We start from the raw sequence: 16311 nt of genomic DNA, 5'->3' as shown, positions 1-16311 counted from the left end.
CTCAAATAACCTCGTTTCACGAGGAAAAAGACTTTTCCTGAGAAACAACCTTGTGGTCAGAGAGTCACACTGGGCTTGTTCTGGTTTGGACATCAGCAGCTGCAATAACATTACTGTGATCTGTGCTTAGTTAATAGTCCGGTGGCTGCTGCACGAGCCATAGCAGAATTCGTCTCCTTCTTTCCCAGCCCTGGGCTCTGCTAAAAGGAGTAAACCGTAGGGAAAATATTTTTGTCACTCCGGTCAGCAGATCTGACTCTGATACACACAGTGAGTAGGTCTGATGAGTAAGGAAGGACCACCCACCTGACCAAGACAGGGAGGAGCATTTTCACCAACCTAGTGAGGAGGGTTTTAAACTAGGTTCAAGGGGGGCATGTGACTAAAGCCCAAAGGTAAACATAAAAAGGTGACCTTAACAGAGGGCTAGATGCTGGGTGTGGGAGGAGTCGGACATGGAAAATTAGAATAGGGTCATCGGAGGAACAAGTGGGAAATCAGTGGGGAAATCAGTTCAACATCTTAGATGTTTATGCACAAATGCAAGGAGTATATGGAATAAATAAGGAAGAACTGGAAGCATTAGTCCATAAGCTAAATTATGACTTAATTGGCATCACAGAGGCTTGACTGGATAAATTTAATGTAGGAATACTGATATAGAGAGCTATAGCTTGTTCAGGAAGGACAGGCTGGGAAAAAAGGGAGGAGGAGTTGCATTATATATCAAGAATATATACATGTCTTCTGAGATCCAGAGCAGGTGAGAGGCAGACCAGCTGAAAGTCTCTGGGTACACATACAAGGGAGAAAATAGGGTGGTATAAGGGGAGTCTACTATAGACCACCACATCAGGAAGGGGAGATGGATGAGTCATTCTAGAACAAATATCCAAAACACAAGACCTGGTAGTGATGCGGGTCTTGAACTACCCAGACATCTGTTGAAAAAGTAATATGGCAAAACACAAAATTTCCAGTAAGCCCTTGGAATGTACTGAGGATCACTTTTTGTTTCAGAAAGTGGAGGAAGTAATGAGGGGGACAGCTATTTTAGACCTGACTCTGACCAACAGGGAGGAATTGGTTGTAAATCTGAAGGTGGAAGACAATTTAAGTGCATGTGATCAGGAAATGAGAGATTTCATGATTCCAAGGAAAGGACGGAGTGAGAGCAGCAGAATAAGGACAAATGGACTTCAAAAAAGCTGACTTTCACCAACTCTGAGAAGTGGTAAGTAAGGTCCTATAGGAAGAAAATCTAAGGGAGAAAGGAGTTCAGAGAGCTGGCAGTTTCTCAGGCAGGAAATGCAGTTAAGTCTGAAGGTGCAGTCTCGTTGGATTGTCTTGTCTTCTCATGCCATGTCTATCAGCATTTTATCTGAGCTTATACTTTAAACTCTGGCTTCTGGTTATAGCACTATTAATTATGTGTTGGCCAATGCTACAAATAATGTAATACAAGCAGGAACTTCTTAATGTACCAATGGTGAAATTTAAAAAGCACTAGGGGGGATGTACTAACAAAATCTGATTAACATTCAATGTCTCATTCAAGAAACCCCAGGTTGAATTCAAACAAACCAAACGTATCCCCACCGGAGTCAAGGATCCTCTAGTACACAAAGAGGTGGTGGGGGCAGAGGCAGGTAGTAAATAAAGGGCCAGTGGCCCTGCAAACACCTTCAAAACAGTGTTAATGTGTCTCTTAGCACGGGTTGCAGAGCCAGACATCCAGGGAGGAGCCCGTATGGCAAAGGCCCCATAGACTCTGATCGCAGTTGTGACTGTGGGACCCTGCAAGGTGGAAGAGAAAGCACATGTGCTGCGGGAGAGGCCAATCCCATCTCTCTGCCCAAGCAGGACCCTGGCTGGCGCAGGCATCAGATGGGACCTGACCTTGCCAACTGCACAGAGGTAGCAGCTCTTAGGACTGGGGACCTAAGAGGCTAAGGAAACCGCTCAGAGGCTCAGCCTCAAGCTGCCAAGTTCGTGAGGTTGTGCAATGGCAGGACTCTGAGATGCCAGGTGTCCAGGGTGAGGTACAGGGCACCAGGAGGGCTCCTGAGAGAGATAGGGGTGGGGGCAGAGAGCAGAGCTATCTGCCTGCAAGGGGGAGACAAATCTATAATGTCAGGCAAGAGCCTTAGCCACCAGGCGCCCTGCCCTTGCTGCTAGAGAGGGTGGAGTAACTGGATGGCTGGGAAATCCTCCTCTTGGGTCTCAGGCCCTGTAATGGGGGCAGGTGGCACACTGCAGAAGGGCTACAGGCTGGGCTGGTGTCCTAGGCACCTGTTCAGCCCAAGTTGCTCAGAGCTGGTCCCTGCAGGGCTGTGGCCTTTTCCTTCGTGAGGTCCCATCCCTACTGAGATCTCCCAGGCCAGCTACACCTTGGCACCATTCAGCAAAGTCCTGCAGCTCTCCCCGACAGTGGCTGGATCACCCTCTAGATCAGGGGGCTCTCAAACACTTCCATAACACTGGCAGCAACCAGGAAGACTGTCTCACTGACCCCCTTTCCCCCTGTTTGCCATCACCTGGCCCCACCTGACTCCCAGTGGCCTTTGCCTGGCCCTGCTGCCCCTCTCACTCACCAGTGCCTGGGCTTCCCTCCACTTCCCATTCACCATGACTTAAGGAGGACCCGGGGAGGAAGGACAGGGCAAATGATGGGAACAAGGACAGGATTCAGAGGGCACAGGCAGCCTGCTACTTAGCAAATGGTTCCCAAAGCTCCTTGAACCCGACATGTGGTCATTGTGCAGCGTAAGGGGAAAAGGAGCCAGTTACCCTGAAAGACCTGGGTGAATTAGCACAAGGGAACCTTCTGCCAGGGCTGGTGCCACATACATGCCAGTGGAGCTAAACTGGGGCTTGCTACCTCTGTGCCACCTCCCAGCACATCCCTTCAATGGCTGAGACACCCCCCATCTTGAAAAAGAAACCTGGGGACCCAACGCCCCTGGCTACCCCAGTGACATGCTCCTCGAACTCTTATCAGCTCCCAATCCCCACAGAAAGCACCCAGAGCCCCCCATAGAAGAGCATCTCCAACCCACCCAGCTGCCACTGCCCTGCGGTGCCCACTGCCCCCCATGCCTCCAGCTTCGCACAGAGCATTTCCCGAGCCCCAGGGGCAGCCCAGTGGAGTAAGTGAGGACACTTCAGCATGATGCATTTTAAAACTCCTGAATCCAAGTTTTATTCCTGTGTAGGAGAAGAGGGATCACACAATATATTGTTCCAAAGAATTACACTCAACAGCATTTACAGTAGAATGACATTAAAATCCTGTGGTGGGAAAACAGAAAGACCAGGACAGTGCTCAGATTAAGTGTTGTCACTAAAGGAACTGTGTCAGAGAAGTAGTTTGCTTTTAAAATTAGCTGTCCTAAAAATGACTGGGTGTTTCGGGGTGTATTCCCAATATTCCCCTCTTTAGCTCTGCTATTCTGTAGTGTCTGGGTATGAGGCTTCTACACAAATGCATTTACTGAAGGTAGATCAGCAAGGACTAATTGCTGCCCCAGAGACCAGCAAAGCTGGGCATTTAGGTGCCAACACTTAATTTCACTCTGCACTTTGGTTAGCTGCAACAGCACACAGGTCCTGTTTTAGTGACAGCAGATGTAGGAATCTCTTATTGTTCCAAGCTCTGGGCTAACACTTGTTGGGACAAAATACGCAAGGAAAAATAAGGCATTTTAAAGAGCTGTATTTAGACTCCCTTTTATGAACCTGAATCAGAACTTGAGTGGGACCGCCCCCCCAATGTAATGTTGTTATAAATCAAACAAAGAAAGGCATGACTGAAGAGCTTTGGAGCAGAGAACCTTCTGTGCTCCCACAGTTACGTAAAGTCTGTCTCAAAAGGAGTTAGGGTCTAAATGCCTCCATGATGGAATATGCAATAGTCGCCCGGCAGGCTGGATCCAAGCGGCTCAGTGTTATCAACCCAGCAGTTCAAAAAAGGGAGAGATTCCCCTGCTTTATTGGGTCCCCGGCAACCCACACAGCCAGCCTGCACTGGCTGACCGTGGGACCCGAGGGCCAGTCTGCTCAAGTAGAGAAGAGGAGAACACAGCATTGAGTTTCGAACATGGCAACTAGCTGGAATACTGACAGCCTTCTTGTGGGGCAAGTTTACACTACAAAATTAAGTCGACCTAAGTTACGTCGACATACAGCCACTGCAGTAATTAAATCCCTTTTGCACATCCACACTACGCTCCTGTCGGTGGTGTGCGTCCTCACCAGAAGCGCTTGCACTGATTTCACTGTCAGTGTGGGGCATTGGGGGATGGCTTCCGACAGGCAGAAACAGTCAGGGGCAGCAGGTTTGTAGAAATTTTGGTGGTGCCCAGAATGCCCAGAGCCCGCCCCCCAACTCCACCCCCCACCTACCTAAGGCTCTGGGAGGGAGTGTGGGTGGGGGGAGGAGGTCTGGGGCGCAGACCCTGGGCTGGGGCAGGGGATTGGGGTGCAGGATGGGTGAGAGGTTGGGCTCTGGGAGGGAGTTTGGGTGGGAGAGGAGGGTCTGAGGTGCAGGCTCTGGGATGGAGTTTGTGTGCTGGGTGTAGGCTCTGGGCTGCGGCAGGGGGTGAGGGTGTACGAGGGGGTGCAGGCTCTGGGAGGGAGTGCGGAGGGCTGGGGTACAGGCTCTGGGAGGGAGTTTGGGGGCCAGAGGGGGTGTGTGTGTGGGAAAGGGGTGGGGGTGCAGGCTCTGGGAGGGAGTTTGGGTGAGAGAAGGGGGTCTGAGGTGCAGGCTCTGGGATAGAGTTTGGGTGCTGGGTGCAGGCTCTGGGCTGGGGCAGGGATGCAGGACGAGGTGAGGGTTGCAGGATCTGGGATGGAGTTTGGGTGTAGGCTCTGGGCTGGGGCAAGGGGTGAGGGTGTAGGAGGGGGTGAGGGGTGCAGGCTCTGGGAGGGAGTGCGGAGGGCTGGGGTACAGGCTCTGGGAGGGAGTCTGGGGGCCAGAGGGGGGGTGTGTGTGGGAAAGGGGTGGGGGTGCAGGAGGCGGTAAGGGGGGGCGCGGTGCTTACCTGGGGCTCCTAGGCAGAGCGGGCCGGGAGGTCTCCGTGCGCTGCTACCCCCAGGCACTGCCCCTGCAGCTTCCTATTGGCCACAGGGGTGCTTGGGGCAGGACACAGACCCACCCCGCCAAGGAGCCACAGGGTGGGGCCGGCAGCCACGTGGAGCAAGCAGGCAGGAAGCTGCTCAGCTCCGCTGTGCTGCCGGCGGTGAGTGGGGGCCCCGGGCTGTTTGAAATGGTCTGGGGGACACGGGGGCAGTAGGCAGGCCCGAGGGAGAGACCAGTGCTGGAGCTGGGCCGGTGGTGCCTGGGCACCACGGGCCCATAGAACTCGCCGCCCATGGTAACAGTCGATGTCTCCACGGACACTGCATCGACCTAACTCCATTGTCCTAAGCGCTACGCCTCTCACAGCGGTGGAGTTATTAAGTCGGTGTCGTGGGCGAGTTACATGGGTGGGAGCTACCTTTTAGTGGAGTCGCTTAGAGTTAGGTTAATGTAAGCTGCCTTATCTCGACCTAGCTCTGTAGTGTAGACCAGGCCTTGGAAAGCTGAAATGCCTTGTTTTCTAAAAGGGAATGATCTTTTCTAATTAACACCTTTTGAATGTGAAAGCATTCGGCTTTGGAGCAATTGTTACTTAGCTAATTAAGCAATTACCTTAAACCTCTCTCTCCCTGCTCATTTTAGAACAAGCCTACCTGAAAGATACGCTGAAATGTACCATACAGGTTGTACTACAAAACCTCAGACAGCCGTATCTGTCTTCATTATTTTTCATCTATTATGTACCATATAAATTTAAGCAAAATAATTTTATATATATTTATATATAAATTAGAAGCAAATAAAAGATTAAAGGATACGCGGAAATCAGCTGTTACCACACTGATAGACACTCACTAATGTTACATTGTACAAGTTGTATATATACTGTAGACATTCATGTGTTGTAAATCATAGTCCGTGGGCGCTGGATGAGAGGGCTGACCTGGAGACTGATGGTCTTCGGAACCTGATTGCATACGAGCCCCTTGTGCAGTCTGGGTTTTCAGTTACCAGTGCCTTGAAGTTCATTATTGCTACTTTTCTTCCCCCACGGGTGTGGGCTGGCCCCAGCTGTCCCAGCATGGCCTTTGACCCACACGAGCAGAGTGGTTGGTGTGACATGGTGGAAAGCCAGAGCAGAAGACAAGGCAGAACCCTGCCTCTAGCCCTCCTGAAAGCTCACACATAGCTCCCTCTCAAGCCCAGGATGCTCGGCAGGGCTCATCAGTGTGCAGATCCGCACTCCCATTCCCAAATGCCAGCGCAGACAGAGCTCTTGCGGGACACCCTGCAGTTCAGTTACCAGACGTGTATACACCAGAGCAGGATGTGTGAGTGAGTCGCCTTCTCTTGCTGCTCATTTATCACCTGGAAGGCTTGCTCATCCTTTCCGGGCATCTCCGGAGCACTCCGTATCCCAGCAAGGAGACTGCTCCGGTGGGGAGGAAGCAGCAGAAGTGCACGGGCCTCTGGCCCCACGCAACAGGGGGCCACTTGGAAAGGGAGGTACAGAAAGCAGGAGATCTAGGAGCAGAGTTGTTTCAAGACAGACACTACTTCCACTGGCATCACAGCCCAAGAGGTGAGTGTGGCCCGACGTTTGCTGTAATGTTTGCTGCGCGGGCTCAGTGGATGTTCAGTGATGGGACATTCCTAATAATGGCAACAGCAGGAGCCCCATGGAAGGGGATTGCCCTACTGTTCTAATGTTTCAATGTGGGGTGGTCCAGAGCCAGGGGACTGGAAGGGAGCGAGTCCATGTGCCAAAGTCTGTTGGGTTCAGGGCCACCCACTGCCCAGGGAGGGATACTTTGGTCACTGCGTGAAACTCCAGCAGCGAGGGCTTTTTAGCATCAGGAAGGGACGTGAGGAGGAGAGGGGTTGCTATCTGCCACTCAGCAGCAACGGTGTAGGGAACGGGCCCTGGTCTAGGGTAGCCTGCTGCTCGTCCAGCCCTGCGGTGGGGGGTGGGGGGAGTGTCTGCAGTAGTGCATGGATCTAAATGAGCCCTGCAGCACGGGCTGAGCTGGAGCAGCCAGTGACAGTCCAGGACTGGTGCCTGCACACAGCACTGAAAGCAAACCATTGCCTGCCACCTTCCTGCAGGGGACCAAGGGAGGGCCCTAGGGCAGAGTGGGGCCAGTGGCCCACAGTGCACTCAGCTTTCTACTGGGCCATTACAATGTTGTGCCCCATTTCCAGCAGCTGATGCGAGCCCCAAGCACCCTCTGCAGTGCAGGAACAGGCTGCCCTCACCCCCTTCTGCCCAAAAGTCTCTTGGCTTTTCCCGTGCACCTGTGACAGAGCTCAGCAAGTAGGCTCAGTCCTGCCAGAGGTGGGACACCGCCCAGGGCCCAGCGGCGGGGGGTGGGGGTGTGTGTGTCTGTGAGCAGAGCTCCTGGGGCATCTCTCCCCTTGGACTGCAGGGTGATTTAATGGTGTTTGGGGGTTAGTGCTCAGAGCTAGGCTCTGGAGCAACCCATTATAGTCACGGGAGCCATGCTGGAATCCTGCATCCCTCCAGCTGCGTTTGGGGATCTTGGATCTGGCCCATCTGTGCATCAGGGGAGTGGGAACTGGGATCCACGAGTCACATGTGACTGAGCTAGAGCGACTCGCAGCCAGTCATAACACAGAGCCAGCCTCACTCAGGGGTCCCTGTGCTGGAGCTGGGGCATCCTGCCAGATAACTACGTCTCTCCTCCTACTCCTCTGCTGAGCCCCCCATGCTCTGCTCCCCAACCCACCCTGCACACTGAAGTCAGTGGCCCAGGCTGGGGGAGGGGAGTAGAGCCTAAGGAGAGGACACCAGATTGGGGGTGGGCACAAGAGAAAGATCGCCAAGGAGATAGCAGGAGGATGGGGTGGAAGTGGAAGGAAGCCAAGGGAATGGGGGAAAGGAAAAGGGTAGGGGAGCCATCTGCTTGTTCAAGAGCCTCCGACTACACTTCCGGGCTCTCACACCAAGCTCGCCATGAACCTTACTACTGCCTTGCCTAAACGAGTGTCACTGTTCTCTGCACCTCCAACTGTCCGTTAGGGGGACTGACACTGACTGCGATACGACAGTAACCATCCATGCCTCAACCTTTTTGCCTGGTCGCCAAAGGGCAGCTCAGAGCCCAAACCCTGCCTGGAAAGAGAGCTGGGAACATTAATTAGTACTGAGAGACATGGAGGGGGAAGGGGCCTCGAGGAGCTGGGCTTGGGTGGGCTACGGATCCCGACGAGCACTGGTGGCATCTATGAACTGCTGAGTAAGGGTCTTGGCTCTAGTCCACGAAGACTGACTCTACTCTGACTGAGGGCAGCTTTAAAAAGTCTCCCTAGACAGATCACCTCTTTTCTGCTTTCTGTAAGGAACGGTTTCCCAGTAAGACACAGTTGAAAGGAAAAACTAAAATGAACATGATCCAAAAAGCATCTTGTTAGAGACGGTTCTAAAAAATATCAACTAAATATTGCAGATTGGAAAAAATCCACTCAAACAATCCCCCTAAAAGTCACCTAAAGAGCTTCAGAAATAACCTAATTCATAGCTACGGGAGCATGGGGCACTGCTGGGAACTATGGGGAGAACCTAGGAATAAGCACCTAATCTACCGTCTCTAGAAAAGTCGTCTTCTCCCTAGAGCTTCGGCGACGACTGGGAGCTGAGAGTTGCTTGTGCCTTTAAAAAGGAACCTGAACCACAAGCAGATTTTTTAAAAATTAAGTCCATAGGCAAACGGGGGAAAAGTCAGAAGGAAGAGCTCCAAGGGCTGTGCATCGTCTCCCCGCAATGCGTGCCTCTTTGGAAGTCGACGTCTCAGTTAACAAAGCTGAGGCTTCAAAAAAATATAGGCAGCAACTTCGGACAGCAATAAATATGCTAGGCTAAAAATGAACCAAATCAATGTGTCCTTGTTCCTAATTAGTAGCTAAAAAACTGTCACCGTTAAAAAAAACACTGAACGCTATTTTATTAGTGCATAAAAAAATAGGTTTGGAATCCCTGTTTTGATTTATTTTCTTTTAAATTTCTGTATTTATTTACTCTGTGTGTGTTTCTGTGCGCTGTGACATAAACAGCAGGATGCTGCCCGATGCGTCCCAGGTGCTCCTCTTCCTCCTCTCCTGTGGGCTGCCAGCCTGGCATGGGAGGAGCAGCTCAGAAGATATCAGGGCACAGATCCCAGTCCTGTTTCTCCTTGGCTTCCCAGTATCCACCTTTGTAAACACAGATCAGCTCCCCTGTCAGGGGATCCACCTTTCTCTCAAACCACAGCGGGATGTAGCCTTCATAGTCTTTGCCTGTCGAGAGCGGAGAGCACAGCACGAGGGTTGGTTGCACGTCTCGTAGGGAAGCCAGGCTGCTCTGCTGGCATCCCCGCCGTGCTGTCAGCACAATGCAGTGAACAGCAACATAGGGATCAGAATCAGCCCAACAAGCCATGCATGGGTCACCCACTGCTATCGAAACTCCTGCTACTTGGAAGGACCAGCCAACCCTATGAATTCATGAGCCTAGGCCTTCCAGGGGAGCTGGTAAACTTCCATGTGCTGTGGCTGGCTCCCAAAGAGACGCCTGGCGGAGTGTCAGAGCTGGAAGGCTCAGAGGCTGTGCCCAGTCAGCTCAGGAGAGGAGATGGGTGTGACTGCAGCTGAAGGCGGGTTTCTCTGCCACATCAATAATGACACAGCACATCTGGTCCTAGAACCTCAGATCTCTTTACCAGGGGCTGGAGGGGGTGGGAAGCAGCACTGTCCCTACTTTATAGGTGGGCCAGCTGGCACAGCGGAGAAAGGATTTGCCCACAGTCACCCAGCAAGTCTGAAACAGAACCCACGCTGGGCACCTGAGTCCCAGCCCTCAGCTGAGTCCATTAAACCCCTCAAAGGTGTCTAGAGATGGGAAAGAGCGACCAGGCTCCCTACCCAATCCTCTGCCAATTCAGGATTGTGCTGTTCCGGCAGATTCAGGGATGGTTCTTCTGGGACTTGAGACACTTGACTGACTTGCTCCCTCCCTTTGGCTGCAGTTCCCACAGCCTGAGACCAGCAGCCTTTCTGAGTCCCCTGGTTATCTATTGAACCCTGCAACCCAGTCAAACTCACCTTCCTCCAAGGCCTCCACGGCTTCTGCCTCCCGCCTGCGACGGACGGCTCTTTGCTTCTCCTCCAGCCTCTGCTTCTCCACGTTGGCCTCATCCCACTTGCTATTCTCCATGAGCCGCTGGTCAGGCCTCAGCCTGCTGTCTGTGGGGGCCACTCGCTCCTCAGGCTCGTTAAGGGTCAGGGCCAGGTCAGAGAAGAAATACATGTTCTCGGCATTCTCCCTGGAGGAGAAGGGGTCAGGTTAGCGGGTGGATTCTTCCACCCACCCAGATACGAACGGTCTCCATCCATCCATCCATCTGCTTGCATGGCCCCCCCATCACTGCGGTATCTAAGCATCTCCTACCATTAGATCCAGACCTGGCCACACTACCTGCCTGGAGTGCAGGGAGTCCTCAGTGAGGTGGCAGAATTCTTCCTCTGGGGAGCCTTTCCTCCTACCACCCCAATGGAAATGCCTAAGGTACCTTCACATGAGAGAACAGTTCAACCAATGCAGTTCCATGATCTTCCCACAGGAGTCGTGGTCTCCTCCTACAACTCTGTGCCACTGGGCAGGAAGTCAAGAGGGCATAGATCACTCCCAAACACACTTCCCCCATCCAGCAATGCTGCTGCCCCACAACCAAGCTGGCAAGAGTCATCCCAGAGAATAGGCGGCATTCTAGCGAAAAGCCAGAAGTGTGCATTAGTGCTTTGCCGCTTGTGCCACATGTTTGACCGCAGCTGCACACGGAGGACTAATGGCCTTTGGCATTAGCTCTCAGCAGCGAGCCAAACAAGGCAACACAATGGAGTACGAAGATTTGGTAGGGTGGAAACCAGGCTACCCTGATTGCTAAGCTGGCATGAAAAGCAGTTCCATGAACATGCGTTAACCGCGTCAGCAAAGCAGGTTTCCAAACCGGGCTGAGTACGTCTTCGCAATTCTTCCAGGAACGATGTTAGCTGATGAGACTGTTTTGGAAAGGGAGTGAGCCGTGATGGTCAGACCCATGTTAGAAACCAGCTCCTGCCGGCTCCAGACATGGTTCTGGAACATGCCTGCAACATGGCTTTGTAAAACACCCTTTAGTGTTGAAAGCCATGTTATTCCATTCTAAGCCATGCTACCATAAAGTCCCTAACCCTATTTGCAACTGAGGATCTGTCTACACTGCCATCAGGGGTGTGATTGCAGCATGTATAGATATACTCAAAAGAGCTGTGATCTCGCTAGACGGGTTGATGTAGCCAGAATGAGGGACAACAGCATTGAAGGTGCGGTTACACTGACAACAGAGCGGGCTAGCCCCACCCACCCAGGACCCTGGGTATATACTCAAGGGTGGGAGATGCTGCAGTTAGCAGCAAACCTCAGAGAAGCAGCAAAGTGTGCCTTATAGCACCACTACCCATGGCTGTTCCTCTTGGTCCCCATCCTGCACTGGCCAGAGCAGGAGTAAGTCCTTATTTCTCAGATCACTTTGCCCACCACTGAACTCCAGCCACCTCTGGGCTGAAATGCAGCAGCTGTTGAAGAGCATGACCACAGCACACCAAGCCTGCAGAGAGGACTCACGGGAGAGGATATTTCTTCCACAGGACCTTTGGGGCCAGCGTCTGGTAGACGGTTTTTTGCTTGCCCTCCGAGCTGGTGCTGCCATGGCTGCTCTGAACTATCTTGGAGCACTCCATATTTTCGTCCCACGTGCCAGACATGGCGTAATGCGCCTTCCCATCAGCGTCCGTTACCACGCCCGTCACCTGGCACCGGGGGAAGAAAATCACATGGGCTTACGATGGTGGAGCTTGCAAACATCCAGAGGACAGAGACTAGAGTGGTGCCCACAGCACCCTCCCGGCTGCCCGTGGTAAGCACTGGGGCCTGGTGTCATTCAGAAGGCCTGATTCTGGGACGGCAGCGCTGAGGCTTAGGAGAGTCATGCAAGGGGAACACCCAGCTCCCCACACTTCACGCTGGGGTTCATCCCAGACCCAGCCCGTCTCCTCCTTCATTCTGCCATCCAGCTTCGTCTCGCCCTTCTCGGGTCTCAAACGCAGCCAGTGTTACTGCTTTAACTTGTGACTCTGGAGGAGCACATGATGGAGCCAGATGGAACCCATTTAACACTGCGGGTAGGGACGTGAATGCAGGACAGTTCACTATATTCTATCTAGCCTTAAAAACGCTAGAACAGAGATAAATATGAGCCATCACATTCCATGCAGTGCAGGGAGCTGGCCACTAGGGGGTGCCAACACAGTTTCAAGGAAATCATCATCAACTTTATTTTAGGGTTGCTGGACTCCTGCTGCCCCAGGTCCCGTCTGTCCACAGCCAACAGCTTTCTCATCCCGTTGGCAACTGGCACTACCCGGAGGGAAGAATCAGTGCCTCTGCCATGTGTGAGGCTGCTTAAGTGAGTTGGGTTTTTTTCTGGATACGTACCTTTCGGGGGACGTCTCTGGAGAAATAGCTGTAGGGAGTAAATTTCAGCTGGCATTTATCTTTTGACTTGTGGTTAACAATCTCTATGTCACCAGACTAGAGAAAAGACACAGAATCACAGGCAGAGAGAGGATTTACAAAGAGACAAATCAGGCATGAGTTTCAGTTTGTTCACATGCAAATCAGAATCCTCAGCAGCACTGTGTCCCCTGAACTCAGGCACTTTTACCTAGTGCCGGCGAACAGACTGGGTTCCCAGTGCGTGTGGATGATAGAAGCCAGCCTAGCAGCTCGGTACCAGTTCACTGGGACTGGCATGACAGGGAGAGGGAAAACCAGTGCTGGACTGGGAGTATCACTGTCAGCCTGGGCAGAAAGGCCAGGGCCAACTCCAGGGGGCAGAAGGGGGCTACCCAGGGGTGCCAGTCCTGCCCTTAACCCCACTGGAGCTCCAAGGTGGACCTGACTGAGGGGCCTCCCCATGTGCCCGCTGCAGCTGGTGGGATAGATCTTCCTTCTCAGAAGGTTATGAGGGGGTGAGGGGCCATACTAGATGAGCGGAAGCCTCTCCCGACAGCCAGCAGCTGGGATCCTTTCACTGCCCCCTCCAGAAGCCAGCCCCTCTTTGCTGGAGCACTGTAACAAAATAACCCAGGACAGAACACGTGGAGTGGGGCGATAAGGGACCAGGATCCTTGCGCCGCTTGCCACTGACCTGGTCGATCCAGAGCTTGCCCACAATGATGTTGTGAACGGTGGAGGTGACCTTCCTCCAGACATAGTGGTTCCCGCTGGAGTGAAATTCTAGATGGATGGCACCTGTGGAGGCAGAGGGAGAGAGCCCTTTGCTTTGAGATGAGGGAGACAGTCCCACGCTAGGGGACAGTCAGATACTGTGCTATCCTTGAGCGGCACCATGAAGAGACCAGACTACAGCCATGTCTACACTAGCACTTATGTTAGCAAAACTTATGTCACTCAGGGGTGTGAAAAAAAACACCCCTTTGAGCAACGTAAGTTTCACCGGCACAAGCGCTCGGTCAGCGGGAGAGCTTCTCCGGTAGACACAGCTACTGTCACTCACTTCGGTGGGTTTATCATGTCGATGGGAGAGCGATCTTACAGCACAGAGCAGCTACACGAGCCATCTTACAGCAGCGGCGCTGCGTCGGTCCAGTGGTGCTGCTGTAAGTTAGCTAGTGTAGACATGGTCTCACACTTCTTAAAGGGACGCCACCCCTTCCCATTCCCACATTTTCATTCACCTCTCCGCTGCTCCCACGCGCCCTGCTAGGAGCTGAAAAGCTGAACAATGTTTCCTGGCTTAAGGCTTTTCCCACCTGGCAGATGTGAACTCTTCCCTCCCATCCATGCACTGTGCTCCTGATGGGAGCAGGCCAGCACGGCCCCGGCCTGGTCTGCTGCTTTTATCAGCCCCAGCTCAGGACAGGTGCCAGCAGCGTGGCCGGCAGCCCGCTGGGAACATGGCTGTGCTGCCCGGTGCAGGCTGGCCAGTCCCAGCTCAGCCTGTCCCTGGTGACATAGCGCTTTATGGCTGTGCAGACCAGGCCTGGCTGTCCATGGGTGGAACCTCTTCCCTTGAGCCCTCCAGTTATCCCCATGCTGAATTTGTATTTAAAAAGGGTTCAGAGTAACAGCCGTGTTAGTCTGTATTCGCAAAAAGAAAAGGAGTCTCTAAGGTGCCACAAGTACTCCTTTTCTTTTTGTATTTAAAAAGGAACCATTGAAAAGTGAAGCTCCGTCTGGGGTCAAGGTGGTGGGGGTGGAGGAGGGAACTCTGCACAGGCCACTGGCTTGTTGGGAGTGGGGAGAGCTCTGTACATAGGTGACACGTGGCCGGGGTCAAGTGCTCCGCCCCTCCCGATTTTTGCTTAGCCTGTGGGGTGGAGGGGGAGGAAGAAGGGCTCTGTCTTTCTCCCACTATGCCTGCCCCCCAGCACGCTCAGCCCCTGTCCCTGGCAGCTGGGCCCAGACAGGGAGCAGAGGGGGCAGGGCAGGCTGCTGCCTCCCCAGCTGGGCTCTCTCAGACAGTGACCAGCAGTGGCCAACTTCAGCTGCGTGAGAGGCTGCTCTCTCCCGTGCCGCACTTGGGCCCAGCAGCCAGGGAGAGCGGCTGAACACACCGGGGCAGAGGCACAGAAGGAGAAGGACAGAGCCTCCCCCCCACCCCTCTGCAACTCAGGTGGGGCAGGGAGAGCGCGGCAGCCCGGCGCTGGGGCTGTGGGGGGGGGTTGCTGTAGAGAGGAACACGTGGGGCGGTGACATGTCGTCCCCTTTAGATTGTTTCCCCCCCCCCGGGGAGGCACGAGTCATCTGTGCCAATGTAGAACAATAGCAGTGACGCTGCGACTGCTTGGGAGCAGCACGAGCTGCACAGCCCTGCCGGAACCCAGGGCAGGTTCTCGAGCAGCCAGCCCGTCCCCTCGCGTTGGTACTGGAGGGAGCTAGCTTGGCTATGTCTCCTCGTAGTCTCTAAGGTGCCACGAATACTCCTGTTCTTTTTGCGGATACAGACTAACGCGGCTGCTACTCTGACACCTCTCACTGCCGGCTGGGCATACCCCACACGGGCTTGTGTTCGTGAAGCGTGAGGGAGCCTCTCAGTGTGCGGGGGACAGCAGAGAGCTTTCCCCTGCCCACCGCTTGGGAGACAGCTGCAAAATTCCTCCTACTATCTGGTTCCAAGCAAACTCCCTTGGCAAGTCACTGGAGCAAGATCTCCGACCCCCCGTGTTCCGGAGCAGGCTGAATCCGGGGTGCTGCTGTACAGTCACAGGCAGAGCTGGACTCTCGGATCATCGAGGAGCAGCATGGCTGCACCAGCCTCCTGCAGGCCAGTCCTCAGAGGCTAGTGTCAGGCCAGGTCTACCCTGGGAAATTAGGTCAGTATCACTATGTTGCTCAGGGGTGTGAGAAATCCACACCGTGGAGCGACGCTGTTAAAGGGACTGAACCCCCAGTGGAGACAGGGCTAGAATTCTCCATCGACCTAGCTACTGCCTTTAGGGGAGGTGGATTCTCTATGCCGACAGGAGAACACCTCCCATTGGCAGCGGTAGCATCTTCATTGAAGGTAAAGGGCCTGAACCAACGATAAGGAGACTCAGAAGCAAGGAGCAAATATACTTAGTTGCTCCCTACTGAGCCTGTGCCAGCAGCCACAGAACCCCTGCCTGGGCGTCTTCCTTTAAGTGCAAGGCAGCAATTCTTCGCTGCTAAGAGAGCTGAATGACCCGCCATTCCTGCCTGTGTGGGAAGAGTGGACCCAAGTTTACCGCACTGGTCCTAAGAAGTGGGACCTGGCCCCTACAGATCCTGCACATTTCCATGAACCCCAGCCAAGATCTGAGTATCTGAGTGTCTGTTGAGGGGACAGTTTATCAATTTGACCGTGTGCTTGATTGTTTGAAAAGTGTGAATTGGGAGTGCTTTGTTCCAGGTGAGCCTTCAGTGGGCCTGTTATAAAAAGCCAGACAGCTTCAGCTGAGAGGCCAACAGTGGAGAGGTTAACAGAGGGAGTTCGCCTGGGGAGAGCCCACTGAGGCGTACATCTTGCTGGATTCTCTGAGAAGTTACTACAACTCCTGAGGCAGCTCGTAGAAGGATGGTAATATGGATGGGGAGCGTTCAGCTGTTGTGACCTGCACTGGATTTGCCGTGTTTGTCTTTCTTTCACAGGACA

General features: G+C 53.4%; 1 protein-coding gene across 1 annotated transcript in view; it reads right to left on the bottom strand.

The window, feature by feature from the left end:
- Nucleotides 1-3173: 3173 nt before the first annotated feature.
- The window catches only part of OSBP2 (oxysterol binding protein 2), a 371100-nt gene continuing 357962 nt past the window's right edge, over nt 3174-16311 (bottom strand). Inside the window, exons 10-14 of the mRNA XM_073313236.2 lie at nt 13324-13427; nt 12609-12704; nt 11739-11923; nt 10178-10398; nt 3174-9373 (exon numbers count right to left, since the gene is read on the bottom strand). Of these exons, the coding sequence (XP_073169337.1) occupies nt 9231-9373; nt 10178-10398; nt 11739-11923; nt 12609-12704; nt 13324-13427 (749 nt within the window). The 3' untranslated portion in view covers nt 3174-9230. The remainder of the gene's footprint in view (nt 9374-10177; nt 10399-11738; nt 11924-12608; nt 12705-13323; nt 13428-16311) is intronic.

Source organism: Lepidochelys kempii, chromosome 15, assembly GCF_965140285.1.
Source record: "Lepidochelys kempii isolate rLepKem1 chromosome 15, rLepKem1.hap1, whole genome shotgun sequence".
NCBI classification, from domain to species: domain Eukaryota; kingdom Metazoa; phylum Chordata; order Testudines; family Cheloniidae; genus Lepidochelys; species Lepidochelys kempii.
Note: the sequence above shows the minus strand (reverse complement) of the source record. Positions and strands in the feature narration are given on the sequence as shown.